This window comes from Gavialis gangeticus, unplaced genomic scaffold (genome assembly GCF_001723915.1).
Source record: "Gavialis gangeticus isolate Ggan-Ray unplaced genomic scaffold, GavGan_comp1, whole genome shotgun sequence".
In the NCBI taxonomy this organism is placed as follows: Eukaryota; Metazoa; Chordata; order Crocodylia; family Gavialidae; genus Gavialis; species Gavialis gangeticus.
Genome location: NW_017729006.1, coordinates 30,274,654 through 30,294,185, shown reverse-complemented (window position 1 = coordinate 30,294,185; position 19,532 = coordinate 30,274,654). Strand labels below are relative to the sequence as shown.

At 41.2% G+C, this 19,532-nt stretch overlaps 1 protein-coding gene across 3 annotated transcripts in view; it reads left to right on the top strand.

The window, feature by feature from the left end:
- Positions 1–19,532, top strand: part of AMPH (amphiphysin) — a 119,519-nt gene that overhangs the window by 27,587 nt on the left and 72,400 nt on the right. For all 3 annotated transcript variants that reach the window (XM_019509073.1, XM_019509072.1, XM_019509071.1), the window contains exons 3-6: positions 6,177–6,271; positions 13,436–13,531; positions 15,107–15,214; positions 16,732–16,817. In XM_019509073.1, coding sequence (XP_019364618.1) covers positions 6,179–6,271; positions 13,436–13,531; positions 15,107–15,214; positions 16,732–16,817 — 383 coding nt within the window. In that variant the 5' untranslated portion in view covers positions 6,177–6,178. The remainder of the gene's footprint in view (positions 1–6,176; positions 6,272–13,435; positions 13,532–15,106; positions 15,215–16,731; positions 16,818–19,532) is intronic.

Here is a 19,532-nt window from a genome sequence, read left to right as displayed (position 1 = left end):
CAGTTAAAATTTGTAACACAACAGAAGTTCAGTGTGTACAAACTGCTTTCAAAATGGCCGAAACCAGTTTAAGATACACCTGGATGGATGTAGTATCAGATTTAACTGAGTTAGGTTAAATTGGTTTATTAAACTTCCATCCCAGATCTCCTCCAGATTCAAGTTAACTCACAGTCCCACAGCATCCCTGGATGCCTGAGACCTCCCCCACAAGTGCCCCCCTCAAAGAGGGGGCAGGCTAACCATGCCTAAGCTGTCTGCTGTAGCTGAGAAGGGAGGCACGCTCTAGCATCTCTCATGGCTTCTGGCCTGGGCCACTGCAGGCATGTAGCTCCATTTCTGAAATTTAAAGTGAATGTCTGTTCATTTGTTTATGGGTTCAATCTACACATTTTAGACTAACCTGCAAAGATTGAATTGATTTAGCCTTGGGTTTTTTGACTGTTCTAAGCCATATGGATACCTGATCTTGATAAGTGGCTCTGTGAAGCTTCCAGAGATAGTCGCTTTTCTCAAAAAAAAGTGTCAGTAGATCTTTTCAGTATGAGGGTCTCAGGAGAATGATTCAGTCCTCAGTATTATTTAGCTTAGCTATTACAATGCATTTCAATTTTTCCATTTTTGCTAGTTATTAAAATAAGTAGTTGAATTACTAAGAGGAAATCAAACAATTTATATTAAATGTGAACTGCTAAGCCATTCATTAGGGGTAAAAAATGTATTACCGTTCATCAGAATTTAAATAGCGTGTTGTAGTTCATTTGTATGTCCTGACATGGACAGACTACAGTCCTGACAACTGTCTTTGATGGTAGGGTAGTTAAGGGAAACAGAGTGAAACAGTACATAGTGTAGGAATGATATCAATTCTCTTAATGTTATTACTGAATAACACATAAGAAATATCAGCACAGGACAAGTTATTCAATGTGCATATGAATAAATGATTCCTGGATACGATGAACTCAAGCTAAAGTGTGATCACATGCACATGTGCAAACACATGTGCACACACAGATGGGAAGCAACATTTTTTAAAATCTGCCATGAGATTATTTTACAGATGCATACACATAGAAAATCTCAATAATTATAAAATGGGAAATATAGTCATGAAGCCAAATGGTGCAGCTTCCATTGCCTTAAGTCAGGGTTGAATTTGGTCCATGAAATTTGCAAGAATGTAGAAAGGATTACTAGGCATTGACAAATCATTTTTATAATTTTGGTATGTTTTTGATGTAGGTCAAATATGGTAGATTAGTGTATCTTTTTTCTTATTCAGACTGAGGTATGACTAGGTTCTAGAATATTTAAAGAGAAAAGCATACATGTCAGTAAAGATTATAAGCCCTTATTTTTTATACAGTGTCATATCTGTGCTTGAGCTGAATGTAAACTGCAGAAAGGTCAAGAGAAGAGCATTGTCAGGGTGCATACTGTAGGAACATATGTTGCAGGTTTAGTTGGCAGTATGCTCAAGGGCACAAGAGCAGAAGAATGATGTTTCAGAATGTTTCAAGTGCAGGTAAGAGGGGAGGAGACCCTTCCTGATATGAAGCAGTACTATATCATTTCTTTTCTGAGAGCCTAAATTGATTAATTTGCCAGCAGTGTAAAAAAAAGGATTTGAAACAGAGTACTACTTAAGAAAATACTTGAAAATCATCTCCATTTTGGTGCAGTCGGGTAGATGCTGAGACAGCTCCTCCCTCCCACTTCTCTCCAGAAATATTTTTATGGTGCATTGATACAACATCCTCAGTAGGGATCATTTAACAGTATCCAGAGAAAGAGACGAATTTGAGCAGAGGAAAGAAGATCCCCCTTCAGTCTTTACATTCAATTTAGGCTAAATCATAGCATTAACTAGTAGCTCTGCATAAGAGAGGTTCAGAGCTGTGCCAGCCCCAGGGAGCACAGTAATGGAAAGCTCAGCTACTGTGCCACTCCAAACTCCGTCTGTTCAACTGACCTTGTATGTGGGCAGGATGAGGTGTACTTCACACCCTTGCTTCACCTCCAGCTTGTCTTGACTCAGGAGCCCTGAGAAGATGTAGTCCCAGAATCTAATCAATCAACAACCATTGATTTAATGGTCAAAGATTAGGCTGTCTGTGCAAGTATTCTCACTGTGCTTGACCTACACATAGGGGGCTCTACGTACACACTTTAGCTTTCCTCCTCTTTACTTTCCCCAGCAGGAATTGGGTGTAAGCTGTGCCTTATGCATGTGCGTGTGTCTGCCTTTCCTTCTGTTATCCATGGAGGATCATTCTTTATAACAAGAAAAATTCTTTGTGTCTAAATATGCCTGTCTTGTGTGTTTTTAGAGAGTGGATGGGGAAAAGGGGCAGGTTCTGCATCATATGCAAAAGTCCAACTGGTTCTCAGAATACTCCAGTGCTGGGGGTAGGGGATTCTTTGTAGAGGAAATAAAAAATACCCTTGTTTTAATTTGGTCAAATAATAGTTAATTCAGAAAATTACAGCACAGATATTTCTAAGGCACAGCAGACATGCTGCAGCAAGCAAAGATGTTAGTTGAATTTTTTTTAAAGTTATAAGTGAGTATTTATTTTTAAGCATTCTGTTCTGTTGCCATTTGAATTCAACTTATTTAATCAGCTTTACATAAAAATTTAAATGTGGTTGGTTATCATTTTTAAAATAAGGAAGTGCTAGTCCTGGCCTGATCCGTAACATAAAGGGGCACAAAGGAAGGGGCAGTATTAGAATCCTACCAGTATTATATCCTATGAAAACAATGACCAAATTCTCCCTGGGTGTATCTACACATGCAGTTCGTGAGATGCAATAAACTCTGCTGCAGTTTGCACTGGAGTCAGCTGTTCTCAGGAACAGCATCTTCACAAGTGCCTGAGACTGCAGCATTTAGAGCCGAGAAACAGCATCCTTGGGCTGGCAGGGTGCCCGGTGGAGACAGCCCTTCGCTTCAGGTTGGGCAGTGGAGGGGCTGGCTGGGAGAAAAGGGTGCTAAAGTCCAGGGGTGGGCAGCAGGAAGCCCCTGAACTTTAGCACCCTCATATCCCAGCCAGCCTGGTCACCATCTACATGAGCATTTTTGTGGAGTTAATTAATAGGCCTGTGCGGATAGGGAAGCATTCAAGTTGGATTCAGATTCAGCCAATTCATAGTTTCATAGTTGGTAGGGTTGGAAGGGACCTGAGCAGATCATCAAGTCCAACCCCCTGCCATGGCAGGAAAGAGTACTGGGGTCAAACAACCCCAGCAAGGTGATTGTCAAGCCTTGTCTTAAAGACCCCCAGGGTAGGAGCCAGCACCACTTCGCTTGGAAGTTGGTTCCAGATCCTAGCCGCCCTGACTGTGAAGTAGCGCCTCCTGATGTCTAACCTGAATCTACCCTCTGCCAGCTTGTGACCGTTATTACTGGTCACTCCTGGTAGTGCTTGGGGGAACAGGGATTCCCCCAATGCCTGCTGGTCCCCTCTGACTAGTTTGTAACAGGCCACTAGATCCCCCCTCAGCCTTCTCTTGTGGAGGCTGAATAGGTTCAGGTCCCTTAGCCTCTCCTCGTAGGACCTGCCCTGCTGCCCCCGATCATGCGCATGGCCCTCCTCTGGACCCTCTCCATGTTGTCCACATCCCTCTTGAAGAGCAGATTTGGATGAAAACAGCAGGGATGGTTGCCCTTTCTGAGGGCATGAAGCCATGTTTCAAGGAGATAGGTGCAGGGGTTTCTGGGAAACTGCACCTCAAGCTTCTGAAAGCAAAACTTGTGACATGTGTGACTTTGTGTGTGTGTTAAGGCACAGTGGGATAAAAACAGCAGGGATGGTAGCCTGTAATAGGGGGCCTTCCCAGTGCTGGTTAGATCTGTCCACCCACCTGTTTTTGGGCTAGCTACCTGCCCCTCTTTTGCTCAGGCAGAAACAGCTCACAAAAGGCACAGAAAGCCTGCAGACAGAGGCTTATATGCTGTTTCTATATCCCTCCCCCAGAACACTTCGATTGGAAGGGGACTTAGGGAAAGATTAAAGTCACTGCCCAACTACAGATGTCAGTCTTTCACCCCCGGTCCCCTCCTCTTCTCAGTTTCTGTTCCTCTGCACGACTGCCTTCTGAATTGCCAAATCTCTGAATCTTTTTCCAAATTTTTTCCAAATCTATTTGGAGAATTTTTTTGTCTCCCAGTTCAGTTCAGATTCAGTGATTTGGCCTCTGAATCGGTGCAAAACTTCTCTGAATCAAATTGGCGACCAAAGCGTTACGCACCCCTATTAATTATTCTATTGCTCCTTAAAACCAGCGCTCATGTAGATAGTGATGCTTTACTGCAGAGATAATTAGTCACTCCAGGGCTGCCTGCTCCCCCATCTCCACATGCAGTGGAGCCCCCATCCTGAAGCACCCTGCACCCAGCCAGCTGCTCCCTGCCTGGCTGAGGCATGGTGTGCCTCGAGATGGTGGATCAGGCGGCCTTGGGCTGGCTGCTCTCTGTTTTTGCAGGCTTCGCTTCAGAGCCCCTGCGCTGAGGAACATGCAGCCTGCACTCAGAGGCACAATGCACCTCAGCCAGCCACAGAGCAGCTGGCTGGGGTGTGGTGTGCCTCAGCATGGGGGCTCTGCAGTGAAGGCCCCACACTAAAGTATGCAGAGGCAGGGGAGCAGCAGCTCAAGGCTGCCTGCTCTCTGGACTCTGCATTTGTCCCGGCACTTGTTAATTTGTCATGAGTTGTGCCATTTTTTTTCCAAGACTTTTTTGCTTTGGGGAAATCCCAGTAGCAAATTTTGCCCTGGCACTAAAAATGAGCAGCACCGCACACTGCTTAATGTGTAACTTGTGCAGTTTGTAGTGCTGCAAAGAGGTTTGCAATTCCACAAACCACACGTGCCTGCATGTCTTGATCCAGCCACTGACTTCACTGAGATCAAGGGTTCACCATAGGATTAACTGGTGTTAATTTTGCTAACTTTATTGGAAGAAGTTACTCCTTGCTTACATTGGTGTTTACATCAGACTTTATAATATATTATAGAATGATACTAAAAATGTTCCTCTGTTACCAGCAGTGACTATTGCTTTAGAGAAAGGTTTTAACCTTCTCAGTGTTTATTTGGCTCAGTATACTGCAGACATTAGTCTGTCACAATAGGACCTTCTGGGTCTGGGCAGAGTCTAGCCCTAGTTCCTAGCTCAGAATCTTGCTTAAATCTTTTCCTAGGGTTTTTTTATACCTTGAAACCAGTGCCACAGATTTCCCATGCCCCTTAGCCATCACTCTGTAGAAACTATAGGCTTCTAGTCCAGCATGTTTGGAAACAATATATCAGAAAAGCGAAGAACACAGACTTGGAATAGTAATTTCTTAAACATAATCATTTCTCTCTTAAATATGTTTGAAAGTCCTAGATCTTTGAAAACAATGGTGATTGTGGCGTGTGGAAGTGCTTAGCCTTCTCTTAAATAGCATCTCTCCTCAGTGCAGGGGTGACACGTAGAGGGTGCACGTGCACACCCTAAGCATGGCGGTATACCCCCTACAAAACGGCACAGCATCTGCAGGCAGTCTGCGATCACTGCTGACCACCACTGATGCTGCTGGCGGTGTTGGCAGGTGCTTGCTGACCCCTGGTTGGTGCTTGCTAACCCCCCCCACACACACACACTGCTGACAGCGATGTCTGCAGGAGCTCCTGCTTACTGCCTCCGTGCTCCCACCACCGCCATGCCCCCCTAGCCTCCAGAGGCATGCATCATTCATGCCTCAGGGCACTCCTGGGATTCTTAAGCCTTGTTCTTCTTCCATGATTATGTTTTTAGCATCCACACAGTAAACTTCTTCCAGAAAGGGATTCAAAATTGTTAACTCAAAATTATTGTTTTGATGACTTCTCTGTAGCAGTCCTTTAGCAAGGTACTGCATGCCTTTCATGTGGATTGTCACTGTCTAGAATGTAAAGGTACAAACTTTGTATCAACGTTTGATATACAGACATAATCCATCCCAGCATAGTCATTAAGGAATAATCTAACCAGACAGGAAATATTTTGTTAATCTCAGATGATAGTAATTGTCCTGAAATAAGGTTTTTTATCCATATTTTTAATAGACAAGAGGGAATCATATTGGAAGAAAGTGGAATGAAATAAAGATATGTCTCACTGTTTCTTATTTTCTATGCAATTGTAGGCATGCAAGAGGCCTCTAAGAAACTTACTGAGTCTCTTCATGAAGTATACGAGCCAGAGTGGTATGGCCGGGAAGATGTGAAAATGATCGGAGAGGTAAGAATATGGAAAGAAAGGAAACTTCAGGGTACAAGGCATCTTATATGCACATTTTCATGTTTATATGCATTTTGTTTCTTCAGTCAAATTTTCTGTATCACTAGATATGGTAATCCATTAGGCTAGGGACAGAAATTACACATAAACTGGTATAAGTGATAGAAAATTGGTTCAAATCTGGAACACAACAGAAGTTCAATGCACGTAAACCACTTTGAAAATGACTGAAACTGGTTTAAGATAAACCTGGGTGGATGTAGTATCAGACTTAACTGATTAGGTTAAATTGGTTTATGGAACTTCTGTTCCAGATCCTCTCTAGATTCAAGTTAACTCAGAGTCCCCCAGTGTCCCAAATACCCCATTGCAGGATGGGTGGGCCAGCTGAGCAGAGAGGCATGCTCTAACACCCCTGGCTTTTGGCCTTGGCCACTGCAAGCATGTAGCTGCATTTCCATTATGGATTCAATCTACACAGTTTAGACTAACCTGCAAAGATTAAATTGATTCAGCCTTGGGCTTTTTGACTGTCTATACTTTGCCATAGTGTTTTATTATAGTGGTAGGGCCAGCAATAATAGAAAGAATATGTGAAGGCATACAAATTCTTCTTTAACTAGAGACGAATCTTTTGCACATTGGTGGAAGTCTGGAATAACTTCACAGTCTTCAGTGGAGTGGAACATGATCTTTTATATTTTGGCTTTGTCTGGTAGGGTGGTTTTTATTCTGTTTCAGTCTTTAGAGTGTAATAAATAGTAGGGACCAAATTTAGATCTAGTATATATAAGATAAAATCCTATGGATGTCTGTGGGCAGATTTATTACTGATGACAACAGGGTGTAACTTTTTACTGATGCAGCTTGTACTTATCTGGCATTCAGTGTGGGAGGAATTGCAGGAAAAGCAAATAAAAGGAGACTAAGATATAGCACCCTAATCAGATGTCCTTGTTGATTGCTTTTCCTGCAGTTCTCTTTCCCTCCCTCCTGTCTGCTAATGGTAACTTACATGTGCTGAATGCCAAATCAGTGCAACTGACTGCTTTACCACTTATGCCCAATAAATATGTTGTTTGGACTTACATCCCAATGGAGTAATTCCTCTGACATCAGATTTAGATTGATATAAATGAGAATGGCCAAAATCTGAGAACAAAATTAGGTCTTTGCTCTCTATTCCACATTTGGAAAATCTTACATGTTACCACTTTTATGAATATTGTTTCAAGCAGAGTAATACATGAAAAGTTTGTGCCATTTAGCCATTTTCACTGTAATCTGAACTTCAGATGTCATGTCATACTTTTATGAATAGTTGAAAGTATAGTTCACAAGAATGAGAAGTTCACCATATTTACTCATATATAAGATGACCCACCATAATTAGGTTCTTTATATAGAAAATATATAAATTTGTTAAAAATGTCCAGATATAGAATCGAATTATTGGAGGCTTGTCTTGAATTTGTTCCCTTCTCACTTCTAGAGCAGGGAAACTGTATCTGGGGATTAGGTGGTCCCCGTGCCCTCTGCCCTCCCAACTTCTTCCCCCTGCAGCCCCTTCCTGCTCTCCCCTTCTCCCCCTTACTGACAGACTGCTCTCACTGAGGACATGGAAGTGAGGGGCAAATTTGAAAACACTGACTTTGAAAAACATGCCTGTAGTAATTTGCATATAGGCTTAATTAATCCAAAATTGTTTTGTTTTTACCTTTTGTTGAAACTGCTGCAAATTTTAGCACAGGTATTCCATAAACACACTTTTAAGGAGAACTTTTCTATCTACTTATGCATAGTACAAACTTTTTTTTTGCAAAAAAAATTATAATACAATATATGTGTGTGTGTGTGTGTGTAATGTCAAGTGATGACTGTGGTTCACTTGGCCGACCAAAGGATACTTTGACAGTTAAACTATTTTAGTCCCATTACACAGTTCACACCCGCGCATCCATGTGCCCCTCACCATTCCAGTGCTTTCACTCATTGTTCTCTCCAGAGGAATTGCCTCTGAAAAGTCTATGCCAGTCCCCTCTGTACCATATGAGGTCTACCGTTTATTTTCTGTTGTCCTACTTTGTCTTTCTGTTGTACCAGTACATTTCACTCAGCCATTTTAATACAGTCCTTGACTGAGTTCTGAGTGTCTGTTTATGAGCAGGTTCCTGGCCTTCCACAGGGAATACCTGAAGCAGGAGATGAACTGGTTAGAGTGAGCTGTCGGGGCCCCTTATTGTTTGGTCAAGTGCCCGTAGAGGATCACTTCTCTGGTCAGCTTTCTGAAATCTGTCACCATCAGGAGTGCACAGACTTCCTTCCACACCTATTTGGCATATAGGAAGTCCCAGAAGAGGTGGTTGATTGTTTCTGCCAGCCAGTAGCAGATCTGTCTCAGGCAGTTCGATGGACCTCTCTGCCTTACACTCTTTTACCATGTCCATATGGGGAGTGCCCTATGGGATGCCTGCCAATTTAGGTCTCTATGCTCTTTCTGCAGGTCCTTGTGGAAGATTTGCTCCCACATGGCCTGGTAGCTGTAACCAGGTAGAAAATCTGCAGGTGATATGGTATCTCTTGCCCTTACCACCTCTGGTATCTTGCAGTGGTTCAACAGGGTCACCAGGGTAGCATTGTGCGGCTTGTATTTCTTCCAGAAGCTTTTCAGGAACTCATAGAACCATGGGGACACTATGGTCCATGGGCTCCCATTGGTTGTTCTGTACACCTGCTACTATCACCGCAACTGCCCCGAAAAATACTTGACAGAGCTGGCTGTTTTGGATTACATCCGTGTTGCCAGTTTGTAAACCTGGCTCATGTAGTTGGTTCAGAGGAAGAAAAGGACATCTGGCATTCCTCTGCCTCTAGACCATTTCACTTCGTACAGCTTGGTCCTTACCACTTTCTCCCATGTGGAGTTCCAAAGAACCCCACACATGGCTCTTTGGATTCTGTGAATGACTTCTTCTGAGCGGGCAAAGACTAGGGTATGTAGAAATATCAGCAGTAGCACTACCTTCATCAGTGCCAAGCACCTCCCATTGACAGGCAGCACAATTGCCATAGCCCCAGTTTCTGTCTGACTTTGGCCTCCATCTTTTTGCATGCCCTCTGCCCCGTCAGCTCTGGGTCAAACTCCATCCTGAGGATTTTTACCCCCTTGAGGGGGATGAAAACCCCCAGGTGCAACACATCCCTGACCTTACCCAGGACTAGACAGGTGCTTTTGCTCATGTTGAGCTTGGCCCCTGCTGGGTGTGTTGTAGTCTTCTTTCCACTGACCCCTTGTCCCTGCATATGATGTTCAACTATGCATGATATCAGTCCAAATCCAAAAGGCTCATGATTTATCATATAGTTCATTGGACTGGGCCCCAGCAGAGTCAGCAGTGTTTCAATCAGCTGCTCACTCCATATGTGTACTCCATATACTCCCTCCCAAAGGATCCATGTCCTAATTAGCCCCCTCGCCACCTCCCGACTGGAACAAGGTGTTCTGTCACAAGTCCTGGGCTCCTCCAAAAATTTATAAGCAGATGAGGTGCAGGACAACCTTGTCTAGGTCCACCTCATGGATGGTGGGGCCACACTAATCATACGCAACAGGATGAGAGAGAGGGCAACAGAGGGATTCCAGGTGAACTATTTGATGGGGGCATTTGCTGATGTTTGCCAGACATTTAAGGCTATTGAAGAAACAGGAATCATTGGAAATGGGAAAGAAAAGAACAGTTCAGCTGTGGGAGTGAAGAAGTTGAAAATATGTTCATTGTAGTGGCTCACTGTGACTTGGAAAAGAGTCAGTACTGAGGGGCGACTAAGTGCAGTGGGGTATTAGATGAATCTTATTCAGATGGGCTGCAGTAATCTATTCTTGTTTTAGGTTCCCATCAGCATCTGGGCCTCTTGTGGGCTAAGATCAAGTAGGTGGATTTATATGGCATTGTGTAGTGGAGGCGTACCCCCATCTGATGCACTGTGGACAGGACACCCTACGAGAGTCTTGTAATTAGCTCCCCACTGGCCAGCTTCCAGTGGGAGGATCTTGGCTACATGCCTACTTTATGGAAATGGGGAACTCCTCCCTAGCTTCCTCCTGTGGCCTTTGGTTAAGGGCAAGTGAGGCTTGGACAAATCCAAGCCCTAAGCCTCTGGGATTGGGCCTGGACGTAGGATGCCTGCCAATGGATTTGGGGGTATCTGAAGCCCAAGTCTGAAAATTCTGGGGTGGAGGATACTTACCAGTTGTAGCACCACATATAGTGTTTGAACAATTGAGTGTTGCTTAATTGAGAGGATTCAGAACTGATTTGACCTGGAATATGATAAATTTGCCCCCCGAAAAAATTTTAAAAATCTCAGCCTCTTGTGGTCTAAGGTCAAGTGGAGGCATCTGAATCCCAAGACCTCCAGGCTTTAACCTGCACATAAGATGCTTGCCAATGGATTAGGGAGTATCTGAAGTCACCGGGGTGAGAGCCTGGGACAGAGGATGCGCATTGGTTGTAGTGCCATACGTGGTGTTTAGATAATTGAGTTCTTCCTGCTCAATCCATATGGTTTTTGGAATGATTGCATTGTGCTCAATCTATATGATTTAGAACTGATTTGGCCGATTTGACCTGGAACACAAAATGTATTAATAAAAATGTTTTCAGTCTTTTTGCCAAGATCAAACATTTTTGGCACCAAGGGGATGGTTTCAGGGCTGGCTCTGGTATTCCTGGTGCTGCCTTGTTATTGCAGTACCTCCAAACCCAGTGCCAATTGCATGTGGCAGGAACACCCTCCTGTTTTTCTTTTAAGAGTAAAAAAAAAACCCCAGGTTTTCATCAGCATGTTTGTCCAATGGAGCCAATGTGTTTTATAGTCATGTTCAGTGTTGGTAGAATTTAATTAGCTTCATAGTTGGTTTCCATTACTAAGCACATGCTGCTTTTGACAGCAGTTCAATGATAGACAATCTATTTAATGAGTTTTCCTTGTATGTGAATGTAAGATAAAGGGCTTTTAAAACCTCATCTTGTATTCGAGTAAATACAGTACCTATTCAGATAGATAGGTGATTATTGCTTAATTGTTCCATCTTGCATAACATTGATCTTTAATAGAAGCGATGATGGTTAGAAATACTATTGAACAATGTTTTTCAGTTCTTTTAGCTTTTAAAAAACCTCCAAGGTTTTAATTTGTCTGTAATTTCTCTGCAAATTATTTTCAGATGAAAATGTGCTGCAATGTCAGTTACTTGCCATGATCTACTTTGTTGCTGTCTCCCCCACTGTGATTAAATATCATGTTAATAAATAATAGTTTTTAAAGTGTGATTAATGGATTATAATAATTCACTAGAGGCTGCAATTAGGATAGGAAGTAAATACTGGCATAGCCTATTTACAATGAGTCTTACTATGGCATGTAATTAACATACAGTGGGTGCATCTACACATGCACTTTATTGTGGAGTTGGCTAATTAGCTCCACAGTAAAGTGTCAGCATCTACACATGCACCCACAATAGGGGGCAGTAAATTAATTAACTCCGCTGTAGGATAGTACTGTCTGGGAGAAGTACTATCCTACAATGGAGAAGTTACGTATACTGAAACACACTTGCAGACAGTGACTGGGGCTGGCTGAGGCATAAGGGTACTACAGTGTGGGGACTGCCTGTCAGCTAGCCCAACACTGAAGCACCCTCATGCTCCAGCCAGCCCCTCTGCAGTATGTTGAGCTGGGGCAGAGCAGCCCTGGGCTGGCAGGCTGACCACCAAGCCCTTTGCCCGCCGGGGCTGTGCTGCCCCAGCTCTATGTGCTGCAGTCCCAGGAGCATGTGTAAATGCTGCACCCAGGTGCAAGAAACTTTGGTGTGAACTGTGCCAGAGTTTATTACTACATGCTAATTGCACGTGTAGATTTTCTAGCCATACTGAGAACAGTATGGCTAGAAAAAGTCCCCAGGAATGCTGCTTTCTCAAGGTATCAGTAATCTGACAGGACAATACTCCTTAGCCTTTTTCATATTGGAAAGCCCCTGAATTCTCCCTCTTATCTGACTAAGTTCTAGCTGGGAACTCTTTCTCTTTTGATAGGTGATTATGAATTTCTGACATTTGTTTGTGATCTGCCAGATTGAAAACCCAAGTCCTGCAGGTGTTTAAAAAGGCAGTTTGCTCTTGTGCCAGCACTGTACATCTGGCATGGGATTCCACTCCTCTCTCTATAGCAGTGGTGGACAACCTTTTTGACACCTGTGCCACAAATTAGCCCCAGACCCTTGCCCAATGAGCTGCTCTGCTTTTTTGCCTCCTGCTGCTCTGCTTTCCACCTCCTTTCCTATCTGCTGCTATGCTGGCTGCCCCTCTTTCTGGCCCTGCACAGAGGCTGCCCATGCCACTTGTGGCACATCTGACACAGGTTGGGCCACCCCTGCTCTACAGTATTCCCAGAGAGCTCAGCTGCATTAAAATGGGCAGGAGAACTCGATTGTTTGTATTCCTCCAAGACTGAATATAGGAGTGGACTATTCTTCAGCCACTATAAATAACTAATGACCTTTTTGTCAGTTGATGGAGTAATGGTTCAAATCCCGAATCCAAGTAATCTAATAAATCCACTGATTTCTGTGAGGTGTGCTTGGCTATTAACCCTCAAATACTCTGGTTTTGGTAATATTTGAGAAGCTAATGTGGGGAGTGGCTTCTTCTGGGGTGGAAAAATGACCCCCCCCATAAATTTAAATGTATTTAAAAATATAGGCCCACACAATTAAAACTACAGATCCCTCTATGACTTTTGTTTAATTTTTTTTTTAGTTGTATTTTGCTGCTTATTAAAGGAAGGTTCATTATGCATCCATGAGCTTGTATAGGAACTAAAATACCTTGATGACCAGCCTGCTTGAACTAGTAATCCTTGGTTCCGTTATTTCCAAGGCTGCTCCTATTGTTATTTCAAAAATGGTGCATTGATTACCTGATTAAAATCTATTTTACTGTAAATTGAAACTTGCATTGGAATGTGCATTCTTTATGAAAAAAAAAGATCTTAGAAAGATTGCAGTTTGTCATATACATTAGTATTTCCCCTAAGTTTTGAGAGGAATTAAATTAAAGCAATTTTCAGTTGTATTTCTCTGTATCTCATTTTTCTTTACAGAAATGTGATGAACTCTGGGAAGACTTTCATCAAAAGTTGGTGGATGGGTCATTGCTGACTCTGGATACATACCTGGGACAGTTTCCCGATATAAAAGTACAGTAATGCTTTACTACGGAGGGAAGATTTTAAAGCTTACCAATTACTTTTGTGTCATAAAAAGAAGCAATATGAAATAAAGGGTATATAGGAAGGCACCTATTAGGTGGCATATGAAACATCCTATTTTATAAGCAGGACCCATTCACAGACTGAACTGTTTTATTGAATGAACAAAACAAAGTATTTTGCTTTAGGAAGTCAAGGTAAATTAACCTTTTTATTACAAACTTTTTTTAAAGGTTTTGCTTGCTCCTATAGATATGAGTAGTATAACTTCAGTGATGCTGGATCAAGCCCTTGAGCCATCAAGGAATTATAGAATAACTATTGTGATAAGAACAGCTTTTCCATGCTCTTGTGGATGTTTAGAAGTCACTGATTTTCTATCTCTGATTTGAAGCCATACATGGCTTTTGTGGTTTCAACAGTCTCAGTGTCTATAGAGATTGCTGCTATACAGAGCAAAGGTCCTCTTCCATTAGACTGTTTTAACCATATCTCCTCTGTAAGGATTTCATAATCACATGCTTCTAGCTTCTCCCAAGTTTCTGTAACATACATGCTACCCCTAATACAGCAAAAATACTTAAGCCTGAATCTTAAAATGTAAAGTCAATGAAACTTGCATTCTTAAAATTAATCAGCTGTCTAAGTGCATAGTAACACTGTATTTGGCTAAAAAAGGAAAAATGCTATGAAATGGGAGGGCCAATAATGAATACAAGTGAGGTATTTTAATGGTTTTTCTTTGGATATAGCTATATTTCTATGCCCCATGTGTCTATGGGATATGGCTATGACTCCCTTACAACACAATTATCTATAGTCCTTTCCAGTTTACAGAAGAAGCTAGTCTATACCAAGAGAGCTCAGAGTTATGGATGCTCAAAGGTGGCCTAAAGCCCTGACTCCACTCCTGAGAGATGCCAGGTTTTTATTAGCTACAGCCTAGGATTTGATGCACAGGAAAGTGAAAGGAAATTTTATGTGCAGTATGCATCATTAGAAAGTTAGCAGCTTTCAAAGACCCACATTTATTGTTATGTTAAATATTGAAAAATAACTATAATACGTTAATTGGAAATCCCTTTGTATGATGGCAGTATTGAATGGATCAATTTTGTATCAAAGGAATCCTAGGGAGATTTGTGTTTAGAAATTTTTTAGGAATGTGAAAAATAAAATAATTATTCATTAAATATATATATACCACATAATATAAAAGGAAAGACAAATAGTATCAACATTATAGATTAAAGAGTCAATTTGCGTTGCTGGAGATTTCTAGCAATACAGATCAAAATACATATAATGAAACTGATATCTAAGGTCCCAATGGTTAGGCTAGATATACACAAAACCTTTGTCAAGTACTTAATTCTCAATAAATAGGCTCCTTATTAATCTCTTTCCCTAAACTCACTTTCACCATACAAGATTATAGCAAATAAAGTTTTGATTGTAAAAGAAGAGTTGTTAGAAAGATTCAAAGACAAATCAAAGCAAAACTTACATCAAGGTTGCACCTGTGATAACAGCTCTGAATTTTATTTTTGTAACTCTCTGCAGACTCGCATTGCAAAGCGAAGCAGAAAGCTAGTTGACTACGACAGTGCAAGACATCACTTAGAAGCCTTGCAGAGCTCAAAGAAAAAAGATGAAAGCAGAATTACTAAGGTAATACGTTACTTGAAAGTGATACTGACAGAAGTCAGCTTGAGTTTGGGTAAAATTCACTTTTGTGCAAAGCTTTTATTCAAGGTCTATTCCAATGATCCCCAAAGGGTGTGCCACAACACACTAGTGTGCCATGAGAGCAATGGAAATGTGCCACAAGATCCCCCGTGTGCGGAGGTAAATGCTCTCCTCCCTTGTCTGGCACCCTATCCTGCACCTGTCCCAGCTACTCCAGCAGCACGTATGGCTGCTAGTGCCGTCCCCTACCACTCCCCAGTCAACACCGATGTTGCCCCAGCCTCCCCCCTTCCCTTCCCCCTGGGGTCCCAGCAGCACACTCCGCTGCAAGTGGGCAGGCAGTCAGACATTCAGACAGAGCCATGCTTTGCAGCCCAGCTTGTCCCCTCTGCTTCTCCCACCCTGTAAGTATATTTATAGTTATAAATATTAATTTATATATTTATACCTATAAGTATAACTTTTCAGATATAATATTTATATGTAATATGCTTCTCTGGGACTGCCACTGCTGCCTTCCCCCACCCCTTCCCAGGCAGCCCACATGCTGCCTCTGCCCCTCTCACCCATAGAGTCCCAGCAGCACACTCTGCTGCAAGCATGCAGGCAGACACACACACACATAATAGGTCATTAATATAATTCTTTACTGTAATATAGGTGAAAGTGGAGAGTGAAATGTGTAATATAATAATATTGTAAGATTTGTATTACAATATACTGAAATATTAATTTATATATGTATAAACATAAATATAATTTTCATATGTAAGGGTGAAATATGTAAGAGTGAAATATGTTACCAATTTTAATCCAGAAAAAGAAATGTCCCAGGTATCAAAAGTTTGGGAAACGCTCATCTGTTCTATACTATTTATCGGTCGCAGACTGTGAACTATACAACTATAAGTTAATGACATTACCAAGTGAGTTTTCTATAGGCTTGTTTTCAGTTTCGTTACAAATTTGACACTCAACCTGTATTCGTCAGAAGATTTAATTTAGTCTTGAACCTTTGAAGCAGGCTCCAAAGGTTTAACGTTTTTCATTAAATCTATGGGGAGCTCATGACTTTTCACATTTTGGCAGAAGGCAGGGCTGAGTTTGCACCTTACGAACGAACTAAAGTTTTAGTTATAAATTTATAAAATTTAATTTTAGTTATAACCTAGTTATAGAGGGGATGGAGAAGAGCTAAATTTTCATTATTCTGTGAGGTGCAAATCTACCCTGCCTTCTGCCTGACTTCAGACTAACATGGGTAACTATCTCTTTTTTCACATTTTGAAATAACAAATGGAATTTTACTTCCAGTCTGGGGCATTTACTTCACTGGAACCAGAAATACTCAGGTATACTATTTGCTAGATCCCTTGCAAACTGAAACAACTGTATTTGCACAGTAGCCTGAAGTACTTTTGTTAATAAAAACAAGATTGTCCCCGTTTCATTGTATTTTGGCATGACTATAAAAGTCCACCTGTGTTGTTGTGATATAGGCAGAGGAAGAGTTTCAAAAAGCACAGAAAGTGTTTGAAGATTTTAACTCTGATTTACAAGAGGAGCTGCCATCTTTATGGTCAAGGTAAGCCAAAGGATGTGTGCATCTAGCTTATAGAATTTGTAAAGTCTATTAAGAGAATGAGGCACCAAACACCTACTGGCTGAGGGGTGCTTGAGGTTCATGCCCTGCACTTTCCCTGCAATGGCCCTGGCTTTGGTGTTGCTCTGACAGCATGGAGGACAAAGAAGAGGCAGCAGCATGAGGTGCACAAGCAGCAGCTGGTGGTATGCTGTTGGTGAGAGAGAGGTCACCTCCTTATTTTGCTGCTAAAACTAGTGTCTAAGTGGCCACTCAACATGTATGTTGGCAACAAGAAAAAGAGGTGACATTTCTCCCAGCAGCAGTGAACCTCGGTCCACTGCCCCGTACCATGCGCTGCTGTTGTCCAGGGCACAGTGCTAGCCGGTTACACCTCTGCTTATGATACTGTAGTTATTACAGTATCTGAGAACCTTTCAATCTTTATCCTCATGAATTCCCTTTGAGGTTCAGAAGTAATATTATCTCCATTTTGTGAGTTGCTTGTGGTCACAGAGAAATCTCTGGCAGAACATAGAACTGAACATTCTCAACCTCTTGTGGCTAGCCCCATTGCCCAAAGATTTGCTGAAAGCTGTCCTACCCATTCTAAAAAAAAAAATCCAAACTGTTTTTTATGCCAACCTTTAGTCCTATACCACTCCCCATCAGTGTAAAAATGGCCAAAATTTTAATAGTTAATATGAAGTACAAAATAACCATGTATCTCTGAAAACTGAGAATTAATCTCTCTACTTGCCAGATTGGTTTAAAAAAATGTATTATCCTGTCTTTTATGAACTATAGTAAAGTTGACCTGTTATGATGCATTAATTTGTTCATAAGAAAAGACTTTCACAAGTTTATAATAAATGTATGACAATTCTTTTCTGCAAACCTCCTGTAAAGTAAAATATCAACAAAAGTGTAAGTAATGAATAATAATATTTACCTATAACTACTTCCACCTATACTCTTTTTATGTTAGTATTTTGTATAGTTAGAGTCCCGCATTGGATGTAGGGTATGTAGGTTTTATATGATCCAAGATCATATGCTTTGAAGATGAGTAATCACAAATAAAAATATTTGGAAGCCTTCCAATATAAGAGATCTTGTTTTCATTCAGATGGCATTGTTTCTTGTGTTGCAAGTTAGTTTAAAAAGAACCAGAAAAGAGTGTATGGTTGTGACTTGTAGTGAACAAAAATGGTAGAAATAGAGACTATAGAGAGAGAGTTGTCTCATCTGAGTGCTACATTCTTTGATGCTACATTCTTTCAAGTGACACTTGAAAAAAAAAGGTGTTTTGGTTCATCAGAGCTGCCTTTTGTTTCCTATTGCTCTCTAAGTGAATTCCTTTTAAAAGTGAAATCAATAGGGATTTTCCTGATGCTGTTAGTCCTATCAGCTAAGAAGCCTCATGTATCTTCAATGTATTTGTTTTATGGGATGGGGAAGGGAAAAAAAACCTGTTTGAATGGTTTGGAGTACATGTCTTTTTCATTACAATATGTTCCCTTCTAACTAGTCTAAGTGGTTGATAGAATTTCATTGTATAGTTGAGCCTGCAGACATGGTTCAGAAAGCACATTCATTCAGAGTCCTATTTTTAGGTCTGTATAGCTTTACAGAGAATTCGGCTGAAATTTCTCAGGCTTGTCCTCAGCCCAGAGTTGGTGGTTTGCTTTGTTATTGTTTTTTGTTTTATTGATTCAATTTTGTTGAAATTGCATGTGGAATTTCTTAGTGGAGGCAGGAGAGAGGAGAACTGGAAATGATGGAAAACTCAGAACAGTTTCAAAATGTGCTTCTACACATGAAGTACAAATATTTGCTCTACCAAACTTTGCAAATATTTGCATGTATCTGCAAATGTGTATTTTATATTTAAATGTACTTTATATATGTATATTTTGCAGCCACAATTTAACTATCTTCTTTGTTTTAAAACATGCTGCTAATGATCAAATGTTTTCACTTCACAACAAACCTGGGTGATTTTTTTTTTTTAGGCAAATGCTAAAATAATAAAATACGGTTTTAATCATCTCAAACTGTTTCTGAATTTGGTTGAGTTAACCAGAACTTTTCAGGTGGGGTGGAAAATCAGGATTAAATTAATAAAACTGTAGAGAAGGTCCAGTTTTGCACTTTGGCCCCAGGCTGGACAGACCATACTTACTTATCTTACAGACATGGTGCATGTGCAACCCAGGCATATGTAAGAGAGGAAGGAGCATGATTAGTTGCTCTGTGGGTGTGGAAAAAGTAAAGTCTGGTCACTAGTAGGAGACATGAGAGGATGGAGCATGTTTATTTGCTGTGTGGAGATGGCATATGTATATTCTGCACAACCATATGAGCTGTGAGAGACTGAAGTAGTGTTCAGTGAGGGTGGAGCTGCTAAAATGAGGGATGTCTGCTCAGCATATTAAATCAGATTTTTTGTTAGAGACTTAAAATTTGGTTCCATTTGGCCAGATTGTCATGATGACAGCCAAAGGCATATCCTGGACACAGAACCTACCAAACGTCATGTCCTTGCCAGAAATCATGGGAGTACTAACACTTTTCCAAAAGAAGTTAACAGATTTTTTTCACGTGGGCAACATGCAACATCGATAGTAAACAGGAGTGATAATTCTGCCTGCATTCTCAGTTTCATTAAGGCCCCTATATATTAGTCTGGGATGTAAAAGGCCAATAAAGAAGATG